Source organism: Oncorhynchus kisutch, unplaced genomic scaffold (assembly GCF_002021735.2).
Source record: "Oncorhynchus kisutch isolate 150728-3 unplaced genomic scaffold, Okis_V2 scaffold2433, whole genome shotgun sequence".
In the NCBI taxonomy this organism is placed as follows: Eukaryota; Metazoa; Chordata; class Actinopteri; order Salmoniformes; family Salmonidae; genus Oncorhynchus; species Oncorhynchus kisutch.
In genome coordinates, this window is record NW_022264378.1 from 17678 (window position 1) to 30098 (window position 12421).

The window sequence follows — 12421 nt, forward strand, 5'->3', positions numbered from 1 at the left end:
TGTTGTAGTTTGGAATTAAAATGTCTGAGTTTTTGGTGGTCTTCCTAAGCCAGGATTCAGACACAGCTAGAACATCCGGGTTGGCAGAGTGTGCTAAAGCAGTGAATAGAACAAACTTAGGGAGGAGGCTTCTAATGTTAACATGCATGAAACCAAGGCTATTACGGTTACAGAAGTCGTCAAAAGAGAGCGCCTGGGGAATAGGAGTGGAGCTAGGCACTGCAGGGCCTGGATTCACCTCTACATCGCCAGAGGAACATAGGAGGAGTAGAATAAGGGTACGGCTAAAAGCTATGAGAATTGGTCGTCTAGAACGTCTGGAACATAGAGTAAAAGGAGGTTTCTGGGGGCGATAAAATAGCATCAAGGTATAATGTACAGACAAATGTATGGTAGGATGTGAATACAGTGGAGGTAAACCTAGGTATTGAGTGATGAAGAGAGAGATATTGTCTCTAGAAACATCGTTGAAACCAGGAGATGTCATTGCATGTGTGGGTGGTGGAACTAATAGGTTGGATAAGGTATAGTGAGCAGGACTAGAGGCTCTACAGTGAAATAAGCCAATAAACACTAACCAGAACAGAAATGGACAAGACATATTGACATTAAGGAGAGGCATGCTTAGTCGAGTGATCAAAAGGGTCCGGTGAGTGGAGAGGTTGGTTGGTGATTTAGACAGCTAGCCAGGGCATCGGTAGCAAGCTAGCATAGGATGGAGGTCTGTTGTTAGCTACCTCTTGCGTTCCGTCAGTAGATTAGTGGGGTTCCGTGTGGTAGAGGGGATTAATCCAAATCACACAACAACAACAAAAATAAAAACAATAGATATAGTTATAGAGGCCCAAGAAGAAAACATAATAATAATAATAATAAAAAATAAAAAATAAAATATATTAAAAAAAAACGTGTTGACATTCACCACACCAATTCAGTACCACACAAACACACCAATGAAAACCCAACGCCAACAAACTCAGTAAAAATATGTTTGGTTTTATATTATATATACAATTTATGTACTAAAATGTACACACCCATAATTCATTATGTCCACCAGTGTTTTACATTCAATAAAAACGAAAGTCACACTATTAAAATGATCCATTTTGGAGAAAAAGGAAAGATGTACCTCCTCACTTAGCAATGTAAACATAGATCTGGATCCATATTTACAAGGAACAAATAGGCTATGAAAATACCGACATAAAAAAAGAAAGCAGCATGCCTTGATTGAGTATTGAAGGCTCTGCGTTGGGGATTGGCAGCTATTTTGATAGTTATTGGGACTTTTCTTTAAGGATGGATGTTCCACACAAAATGGCCCTTGTCGGTGTTGAAAAGTTTGAGCAAAAATATACCACTGATTTCAAGACAGGATAGCTTATTTTCACACAAAGTGAATAGGAAAAGAAAACAGACAAATGCAAAATAATATACAAGCAGTCAAATTCATAAGTGACTGATGACCATGATCACAATAATTAAATTAAATTGTATACATTGATCCACTACACTATTTTGGTATGCAATCTGAGTCATTTTCTTTGGATCATAATAACACATCATAGACTATTTGTTTTGCATTCTAGTTCTCAGTTTAAACAAATTAACGCTCCTCATAGTATGCTAAAAATACACACAATTTCTGGAAACAAACAAATATAAGCATTGATGATGACAAGTGTGTTTGTCCTAGGTTAACATCGAGATTATTGCCACGTTCACGTGCTAGTCGGAACTAGGAAAGTCGGAAATGTTTGACTTGCTAACTGGTTGTATTTATACATGTGCAGCGTTCAACTAGTTTGCAAGTCGAAAATGTCAGAGTTTCCTAGTTCCGATTTACACGCGAATGTGGCATATGGCACCAATCATGAGTTACATTTTAAAAATCCATCCATTGGCTGAACTCTGATAGACTGGCTGTCTGATTGGTTGTTTGCATGCAGATTGTAACTGTCTGTCTCCCTTACAAAAATACACAATCCCCTCATTAAATTTTTCTGATTACAAAATCTTGTTTCTCAAAATGGCAATACCTTAAAGTACATAATCCCAAATCTAATGTTACACTCCACATTAAGACTTTTTTTGAATCCAATATAAAAGTCTATATGAACTATATGAGTCTATATAAACATTCAAAGGAAGAAAAATAAATTAAATCAATACAACACTCTTTGTAAATGTATCCTTTAAATTAGTGATGACTATTTGATGTAGGGTAGTTCTTGGTATCAATCAATATCAAGATGCACCAAAAATAAAAAATAAAAAATCTTCCTTTGAAAAAAGGTTGGTTTTGGTCCACTCTCTGCGGGGTCAGGAAAATTAGGATGTTTCTGGTTCAGGGATACAGTATTTTCCTCCACTTCCCCTGAAAAACCGATGTGGGGACTCTACTCAGGCGTCTTTTAAGGCCTGCTACGTTAGGTTAGTAGTCATTCAAAGATGCCCGACATTTTGAGTTCCGGGGTTCTTCTTCTATACGAGGGAAACAACAGGCAAGCTGGAGTAGCCTCCGGGGCAGCACCTACATGTCAGTTCCAACACCTCTCAGGTCAGTAACTAAGCCATACCGTTTCCCTTCTACAGTTGGGATTAATCAGGGGGCAACATGTTGGCATCTCCTGAAGCCAAATGAGTCTATGGCACAAGAAAAAAATAAACATATTGTGAGGGATGATGAGGTGTATGTTTTCCTTTCCATGGGCTGGTGTGGTTCATCTCTTATTGAGACTGAGCCTCATTCATTCCTCTGTCAGTCTTTGATGTTTTCTTTTCTTTAGGTGAACTTCGAGGCATCTCCTTTGCTGATGAGAACCTCTATCAGCCTAAGCTTGGCTTTGATGTGCTTGTATTCGTTATACTCTACCGCCAAAGGGGAGCGGTCTTCCTTCTGCACGTTTCTATGGCAACAGCCAGTGGGAGGAAGCAAAATACAAACATTAGCTGAATGGACGACGGTCAAAATGGCTGTGCAACCAAAGATGAAGGACAGAACATCACCTCGCATCATCTAATTGTTTACATTTAGTCCGACTATGACACGAAACAAAACCGGAAACGTCATCTTACCTGCCGTTTTGCCTGAAGAATTGATCTTCAAACTCTCTTAGGTTCTTGCGGATTCTCTTTTTCTCCTCCCGGGCCTCTTGTAGCTGCTCCACTAGTTCCGGCCTGTGTGTGGGGGAGAGACAAACACCGCTTTAGGCATCTGAACCTCAAAGGTTGTCTTGACTCTAAGAGGCTTTTAAAGTCCTTCAGGTTGTTTCAATCTTAGTTGTTTAAGAAGTGAACGTTCTTCTAAACACATGAAATACCACAGCTAACTTGAATAGATAAGACATCAACAATAACACGAGACTACTAATGATTGCAGTACTTTAATTCTACAATCTAAACTACAATGTCCGGGGTTATTCACCCATCCAGATGCTTTAGATATAGGTCAATTATATTTAAGAAGAGGTCAGGGCCGGCTTGGGTGCTTACATGGTGGCCGAATGCAGGTTGGACAGACGCATGTCGGTGGTGTTCTTGGAGGGCGAGAGCTCGTCGACGGGCGAGATGAAGCCGTCCGTCTCCTCCTCCAGCTGGTCCAGGAAGCCCAGCATACTGAAGTCTGGACGCACTGTCCCTGTGATCTGGGGCTTGTTGTTGGACTCAGAGTCATCCTCAGAGCCATCCTCCTCCTCCTATGGGCACAAAACCAGCGATGGGGGAGGTCAGTGGAAGGTTAAGGGGGAAATGGTGAGTGATGCTGGGGTGAACTGATCGTAGTGCCATGGGGCTGTCAAGGGACCCCCAGGGTCAAGAGCTATGTTAATGCAAGAGAATCAAGTATTGTTAATTTAATGTTACTGGAATCAGAGCACAAAGAAATATTTATTCAGTCATTTTTCAGGCACAGGCCAGTTTGATGAGGTTAATACATGTCTATTGTTAATTTTTCCACTTTGAATTTATTTTAGATTGTCTCAATCAGAACTATTCTAACACATCCACAAATTGCAGCACAGACGTGATGAGCATCTCAAGACCCGAGTTGATTTGACGATCTCCCTATTTTTGCTTGATTGGATTATTTGATCATCTGATTTATTTTTGGTGTACACACACATTGACACACACCATGCACAGGTAAGTCGCCTTGTTAGTCCTTCTCACACACTATCAAGTTGATCCCAAAGCAATCAATCTAACAAGTCATGAAGCAGCAATCTAAGCATCAAAAACCAAGTTGATATTGAATCAAAACCGCCCCCCCACGAGTGCTATGGGTGGCCACCCAATCCACAGGCTGCAATCAGGTTTGGTTGAGAGGTGAGGGAGTAGGGGATTGGAGGGTGTGAGGGGGAGGGAGTTGTGTTCTGATCACTGATTAGTCGAGCACGAGCAGCAGTGTGTCTTCACCTTGATGTCGTCAAAGAAGAGTGCGGCTTCGCCCTCGATAATGGGCTGAAGTACAGGACCTCTGCGTTTGCTGGAGGGGGAGGCCTAAGAGTTAACAAGGAGGGGTTACCACTCGAGAACTGACCCCAGTTCAGCTCTGACTACAGAGCACATAAAGAAACTGAATAGCATCCACTACAAACTGATCCCGGATCAGGTTTGTCACTGTAGGATTTTCTGCTGAACACTACCATGCTTCTTTTGTAACCTGCACCAAGTACTAGGATCAGAATGACCTGCTCTTGTTTGTGGGACCTTGTCACGACCATAATAGGCTTCTTCAGTGAAAACATAGCACTAGGCTCTCGTGTGATTTTAAACCTCTGAAAGGCAGGCCGTGTAACAGGTTCTTAGATCAAACAGACAAGAGTATCACGAGTCAGCTCTTTACCACAAGGAATTCAGCAGTTGACATAACCCTATATGCCACCATGTACAGTACATAAACGTTTGCTAGGTCTCCAATTTATATAATGAGGATTAAATCTATTATATAAAGTGTGTTCTGTACAGTACATTAGGTTCATAACACAGATTAGATATTGCGTAATCAACGTGTTTACACAAGAAATTAAAAGGGAAAACTGGGACAAAACAGTCAAATGTTCTCTTGTATACCCGTTACATAAACCATATGGAGACTAAATGTATTACAATGGAAAAATATATTCTAATAATCTTTAATGTATTGGTGGTTAGAGGTTATTGTGAGATTATATATATATATATATATATTTTTTTATCCCCTTCTGGTTTGAATCCAGCCTCAGCGAATCCCTATATCTGATGAGAATCTGAACTCTTGAACAGTGTTTTCTGCCCCTCCATACCCATCTTTCTAGTCTAGAGGGAGAGTCTGCACAGCTGTGGTGTGCGTGCGTATGTGTTCGTAGTTCCCTGTGGCCAACTGAGTTGCTGTGGCCCCAACTCGTCACCTTTGAGCTCTGTTAAGAACCTGTGGATCCACTGAGCCACTTAAACCGAGTTTAGGTTTAGGGCATTGGCCTTGAGGCTAACCTAGCGCTACGGCTAGCCACTACATACAGTCCCGCCTATGGACACTGACGCTAATGCTAGCCTAATGCTAACATTAGCGTTGTTAGGATTTAGTTCCCACGTAAAGGAGCTTGATCTTCAGCCAAAGCTACGTGGTGACCTTTACCACCAGCTCCTCAAAGAGAAACCCAGGAACAACTCTGCTGTGGAGAAAATGAAGGGAGAGAGCAAAGAGAGCTAGCTATACTTACAATGACGGGGATGGTGGAAGCTCTGCAGAGGATCTGTTTGACCAGGCGGTATCTGTCGTACAGGGGCTTCATGATCTGTCTCTCAGTCTTGGTAACCTAGAGAAGAGGCAGAGAGAAAAGGGAAAGGCACATTGTTAGCAATAGCACACCGCTAGTTAGCTAGCATTAGCACTCCCCTGTGGTGCTACAATAGCACTCTGCTAGCTAGGGCTGACACACAACAACATGCAAGGTAACATAGATTCCATCCCCATCAATTCAAATCCAATGTTTTTTTTAGTACCTCAGAGGACAACTGGCCATAAACTAGGATAGAAAGTCACACAGGGAAGGCTATTGGTGTCAGAAAGGACACCTTTCCACTTTCTGATAAACAACCTTAACAAGGATTAGCCCTTGCAATTAGTCCAATCAAAAAGGGATTCCATGTCGATTCCTTTACAGGTAAATTAAGACGTTAGCTGGCTTCTCGTCCTTCAGCCATTGTCGTCGCTGAGACAACAATACTCGTCACATCTGTCTAAAGACGTTTGGTCTGCCAATAACGATATATTGCAGTGCAGAAGGTCATGTTTTCATTGGTATTTCATACATCATTTCAATGTATTGTTGTATCTGGGTCTCTATGGCTGCATTTATACCAGCAGACATATTCTAATATTTGTTTCATGAATCGATCTTTTGACCAACCAGATCAGCTCTGAAAAAGGTCTGCTGTGAAAAGATCCTATGTAAATTGGTCAGAAGACCAATTAGTGGAAAGAATATCAGAAAATGGCTGCCTGTGTAAATGCAGCCAACTTTGTATCTAGATTGCATGAAAAGATTGCATAGTTCAAAGTACACATCTGTGTGCACACATTCTGCACTCTACACACACACACACAAACAGCTTGGTTCAAGACATTATTCACTCTTCAGTTGTGATCTAGGTCAGGTTTTCCACTGGACAGAGACTGATTTAATGCATTTGTTAGATTTTTTTTAGCTATCAGTTACTGTTCAGGCAGATGGGTGGGCTATCTAGAAGGCTCTATGAAATAGTTTTTTTTTGGGGGGGGGGGGGGGGGCAGAAAAGGGACAGTGGACAAGACACTCACTGGTCTACCATGGATGCCTTCGTAGTACAGGAGAGCCTTCTGCAAGGCCACCTTCTCAGCGCCAATCTGCTCCCGGGTCATATCCTATCAGAGGAGGAAGACACTGTTAGTTAGCCTTTAGCCGTTAACCATTAGCATTTAGCTATTAACAGTGGTTCAGCGGATAGGCGGCTCCTATCTCACCTTGACGTCCTCGGGCCGCCCCACCTCGTCCCTCTTCTCCTGCAGCTTGTTCTGGACGCCCTCCAGGGTGTTCTCTACCGGGGGCTTGGGTGCCTTCTCCTGTTGGGGCTTCTTCTCCAGCTGGGAGCCAAAGCTCTTGGGCAGGGTGTTGCTGCGCTGGCGGGTCAGCGGAGGGAGGTCCTCCTCAGACTTGTGGAGCTTGTGCTCTTTCAGGTCTTTGCGGAGCTTGGCCAGTTCATTCATCCACTTCAGGACCTCTGGGTTGTCAGCCTTGTCACTGTGTGAGGGCTGTAAACAACAACATGATTTCTATTCATCCACAAACAGCAGCAGTGGGTATTTTGACGTCTTCCCACAACATCTTGACTTTATCAGTTGACCCCATTCCTGACACCCCTCCCATCAGCTGAGTCTCATTATGAACTCTCTAATAGTGTTTACTTTGAAGGAAGCCAGTCGTGTCTTATTTTATAATAATTTTATATTTCTGTGCATTTCTTTGGATGCCTTGCTAGATCTCCTAATAAGCTTGTTGTGCTGCCCTGCTTTCTCTGATATACTGTAGCTACTTTAGAAATCAATCAGAAAGTGGCTCACTCATTTTTCCTTGCTGTCCAATGTTTCAGCTACAGAGGGGCCACTATTTACCCTGTATTTGCGCTCCTCCTCAAACTTCTCCTCGTACTTGTGGATCTTCCTCTTGAGACCGTGGATCTTCTTGGAGAGCTGGGCTGAGGTCAGCTCTTGCTGGTCGTCGTCACCGCAGGAGCCCAGAGAGGAACTCCTCCTCCGACTGCAGGATAGAGACACAGCCATAGAAATAGAAGGACTGCCTGTTGCTATGGACACAGAGTCACGTTGGACGTATGCACACGCCTTCCCTCTAAAACCACACAATCTGATGGCCACCCATTGTAAAAAATAAATAAAAAACACATGCATGAACACACATCTAATCACACATGTGACTCCCATATCTTGCAAATAAAACCGCTGTCTACTATAATTCTCTTCGTCTTAGATGTTGAGTTTACAATTGCAACTTTTGATTGCGAATTGTCCAGACGAGTGTTTGCACTGCAAGTGATAAAGCAGATAAAGGCGCTATACATATACCGCAGTATAGTTGTGACTAAATTATAATTACATTTTACTGCTGTAACGTTCATAGCTAACTCGACTTGTAAAATGCCATTTTTTATACTAGTAAGTACTAGGTTTTCCTTAGATATTGTAACTACATACCAGTAGCTGTCTAATACTGACCAACGACCTGAGTTTGTTTACAAAAAATGGTCACACCGATAATAATTCATAAACACACAAAAACAGTCACACAAACAAACCTACACACACACACACTACTCGTCCCCAAAGTCAACAGTACTGTAAATCCATGTTGGTTCCTCACCTGGCAAAGGAGTGTGTATTGGGCGGCGAGGGTGGCACCTCGGTGTCATCTATGTACTGCTGACAATGACCATAGGCGTGGAAACGGGGGGACAGCATGGGGTCGCTGTCCTCTTCAATCAGCTGGCGAATCAGGCGGCCCCCCACTTGGGGTGAAATGCACGCCTCCTCGCTGTCCATGCTCTCCCGTTGCCACGACGAGTAGGCCGGGACTGGCTCTGTGGAACACACCGAAAATAACACAGGTTAGGGGCGACAGGTGGTTAAAGCGTTGGACTAGTAACCGAAAGGTCGCAAGATCAAATCCCCGAGCTGACGAGGTAAAAATCTGTCGTTCTGCCCCTGAACAAGGCAGTTAACCCACTGTTCTTAGGCTGTCGTTGAAAATAAGAATTTGTTCTTAACTGACTTGCCTAGTTAAATAAAGGTTAAAAATTGAAATTAAAGTTGGATAATGTCAGAACCTCCATGAAAACACACACACACTAAAAGTGGGTTAGACTACCATGGACCGCTCCAAAACACACTGCACATATTGATATCCCAAGGCTTTGTAATCCAAAAGGTGATGCAATTTTTTTTAAAGGAAAGTGACAAAAAACTGCACTGCACACACATCACCATGGGCAGGGATGAGGGAGTGACCTGTGGAACTTGGCAGGCTCTACCAGCAGTCGACAAACACTGGCTTATCTCTCGCTCAAACACAGCTAGAGCTCAACATGGGCCCTGCTTGGCTGCAACATCTGAACTGCAAACACCACTAAACATAGACAAAGTGTAGTCTAAGTAGAACACAGCAAAATAACGGCTTGCCTATCTGATTGTCGTCTCAAGGGATGAGGCAAGCAGTAAGCAGTGGGACTCCAACTGATTGGATCCAAATGAATCAACCCCCACTTTAAGTCTAAACATGGCGGTCGCTCGTCACCTCGGCAACACCTTCTTGGCACCCGCATCTGAACGCCCTAAAGGTCACTGCGGCATTGCATGATGAAGCTGTTCACTAAAACTCTCACCACTAACTAATGGCTTACAGACCCATTCGTCTGTTTTTCAGGCTGGTTTCCCCAGCCCCTGGCCTCAGTTCAGCCCCAGCCAGAGTCCACTCCGACTCGCCAATAATTACACTGTGGTGAAAATAACCATGCAGATGTCTCTGACAATCCCAATCACAAGCTATAAATAAATTGGACTGCTCTTTGATGCCTCTGGTTGGGATAATGCAGGAGCCATGGCCTCTCTGGTAGAGGAATGGAATTGCTGTGACTCCAGAGTTAGCCTTGTACCATATCGGTTTGTGATGTCTTCACATTTCCTATGGCCGTTGTCATCAATTTGCAAGACAGCGCAAGCAGATATGGGACCAGAATACGGAGAGTGACTGGCATAGGAAGAATATTGTTGGGCTGTGTATGTGAGAGAGAGAGAAAGAAAGACCACGGCATTGTACCCACAGCGGGAGTTGTACTGTATCACAGATCAGTGAAACACACAGGCTGTTGTTGCTAGGAGAGGAGGGAAGGTTTCATTTCAGATAGCCTAAGCCACCACCACACAACAGCATTGTAAATACAAAACTCAGCCAAGGATCGTTCTACTGCACGTGTGTTTGTGTGGACGTGAGAGAAACCACGGTATTGTACCACAGGAAAAAGGAGACCATGTAGGCTACACTGCACACTGGAGAGGTAACATAGCCAGAGGGGAAGGTGAGAGCAATAACAACGTCAGGTTTCCATATCACCAGTGTAAACATTTAGAAACATCAGAATTCAGTAATCACTCTTTGAACACATGAACACCCACGTGCACACACACACCCTGTAGCTGCACATGCATGTTTTTCTAGGGGGGTTGGATAGGGACTCATATGGGAAGTGATTTGGGTTCGAATTTCCAAATAAAAAAATCATTTTTTTTGTTGGTTTAACATATCTCGAAATTGATAGATAAACGCTTAATTTTCCATTTGTGTCACTTCAAAATGACATTTTTACCGATAGTAGTCCTACAACAGTTTGTTTAGAAATTGCAGGTCGAATTTTGATGCATATTGTTGATATTCTCTCGCGCACATAGGCCTATCTGCTGGTCGTCACTAGTTACCACTGAAGCCGATTTTGACTTTGTGGTTGTGATAACTAGTAGTGGAAACCCTATCCGTTCCTCTGATCCATCCGACTACAGCAACAATACAAATATCTACTGTATGTCCCGATATTATAAACGAGTTGAGTTATACAGAATACAAATAGTGGCATCTTTAGCTGACAAATGCATGTAACGGTAAATATTGGCTCCTGGTTGTCGGTCCGTCTTATCCGTTTGTGCTACAGCTGATGACGCGCAGCAGCACATATTTGTAAGCACATATTTGTAACAAGGTTGCTTTCATGTTGCCTTCTTGAGTTTCTGAATTAAAGGAATTGTGTGCGATTTTCATTCACTAAGAGATTGAGAATATGTTCCTATAGTGTGTGACCTAACACTTGGTATCTGGACCGTGTTACAGGGTATACAGGGTGCGTTCGTAAATTAACTTTAGAGTGCCAGAATGCACTCGTAGTGTGCTCTGGACGTTCGTTCATTCAGAGCGTTTCGCTTTCGTAGCGTTCAGATCGCACACTGGACGCTGTGGCCGAGGAGTGGGGTTGATCTGAGCGTTCTGACCTCACAACGGCAGTCAAGCACCCACGCTAACTGGCTAAAGTTAGCTAGCTTGCTAGTTACTTCCAGACATAAATGAGAGAACACCTCATTCTGACATTTTTTTCGTCCTAGCAGAGCTGGTTAAGACTGAATTCATGTTATCCGGAGCGTTGGTGACTAACTGTACTGCTGGCAACAATTTAATTACGATTTTAGTTTGACAACGTTTACTGACACCAGCCATATTCAACGAGTGTTGAGCGTTCTGCGCTCTGGCAAACTCAGACGAGAGTGCTCTGAAATCAAGAGTAGATTGCCAGAGGGAATTTACGAAGGCACCCATAGACTCCTCACTCAGCACGACTAGTAGTGCATGCTGGACTGTAGATAATAATCACGAAAGCCAGCTAACGTTAGCTGTCTGCTGCTATAAGGCTAGTTGTTTAGCTGGCAAGCAAACGCGCATTGCTAGCAAATATGGAGAGTTTGCCGGAGTTAGCTGTCTACTATCATTTTTTTTCCGTCTTAGATGTTAGATGTTGAGTTTTCCAGACGAGTGTTTGCACTGCAAGTGATAAAGCAGATAAAGGCGCTATACATATACCGCAGTATAGTTGTGACTAAATTATAATTACATTTTACTGCTGTAACGTTCATAGCTAACTCGACTTGTAAAATGCCATTTTTTATAATAGTACGTACTAGGTTTTCCTTAGATATTGTAACTACATACCAGTAGCTGTCTAATACTGACAAACGATCTGAGTTTGTTTACAAAAAAAAGGACAACTGTCACCCCGATAATAATTCATAAACACAAATTACATAACTGAGACTTAGGCTATGAAGTATGGCTCGGGTCATGGAGGTGCTGGCTTGGAAGGTACTTAGTGTGTGCGCGGTATGCTACTATAGGACTACGTGCGGTTTTACACGGTCTTTCAAGGCATGTCGGGACTGCCTGGGGCGCGGGAGGCGCGGGAGCAGTAGCCTAGTCTCCCTAGGCAGAAGGTTGCCTCACACAATGTATCCAATCAACACTGCTATGTATGGGTTTACTAGATGACAGTGAGCAGCAGGTCAACCTCAAACAATTCAATGTGTTTTAACCTATTATGTCAGCTTACACAGCCAAGCAGCCAATAGGGTATTCACCATGGCATTTCAAATTAGGTCTTAAATCAACCAGCACAGCATCCAGCCCATTGTAGTTGAGGTATGCCATGTTGTCATGCCCCTAAAGGTTGGGATGTGATTGGTTGGGAGCACAATATGCCCAATCACTGTAGTGTGTGTTGCCATGCAGTAGTAAAAGGTCATGCAACAGGCATTTGGCCTTTTTCCTCTCTGTTCTGTCTCTAAGGGTTATTT

At 43.1% G+C, this 12421-nt stretch overlaps 1 protein-coding gene across 2 annotated transcripts; it reads right to left on the minus strand.

The window, feature by feature from the left end:
* Positions 1–975: 975 nt before the first annotated feature.
* LOC109876813 (protein FAM13A-like) lies at positions 976–8684 on the minus strand. 2 transcript variants are annotated; one of them, XM_031819659.1, is made up of 9 exons: positions 8400–8684; positions 7637–7781; positions 6989–7276; positions 6806–6889; positions 5706–5801; positions 4420–4503; positions 3499–3701; positions 3082–3183; positions 976–2912 (listed from the first exon to the last, which is right to left on the minus strand). In XM_031819659.1, the coding sequence occupies exons 1-9, from the start codon at positions 8576–8578 to the stop codon at positions 2789–2791; spliced, it is 1305 nt and encodes a 434-aa protein (XP_031675519.1). In that variant the 5' UTR covers positions 8579–8684; the 3' UTR covers positions 976–2788. The 2 variants fall into 2 exon arrangements, with proteins under 2 accessions (XP_031675519.1, XP_031675520.1); XM_031819660.1 differs by lacking the exon at positions 4420–4503 and having other exon boundaries at positions 8400–8683.
* Between the last annotated feature and the right edge of the window lie 3737 nt (positions 8685–12421).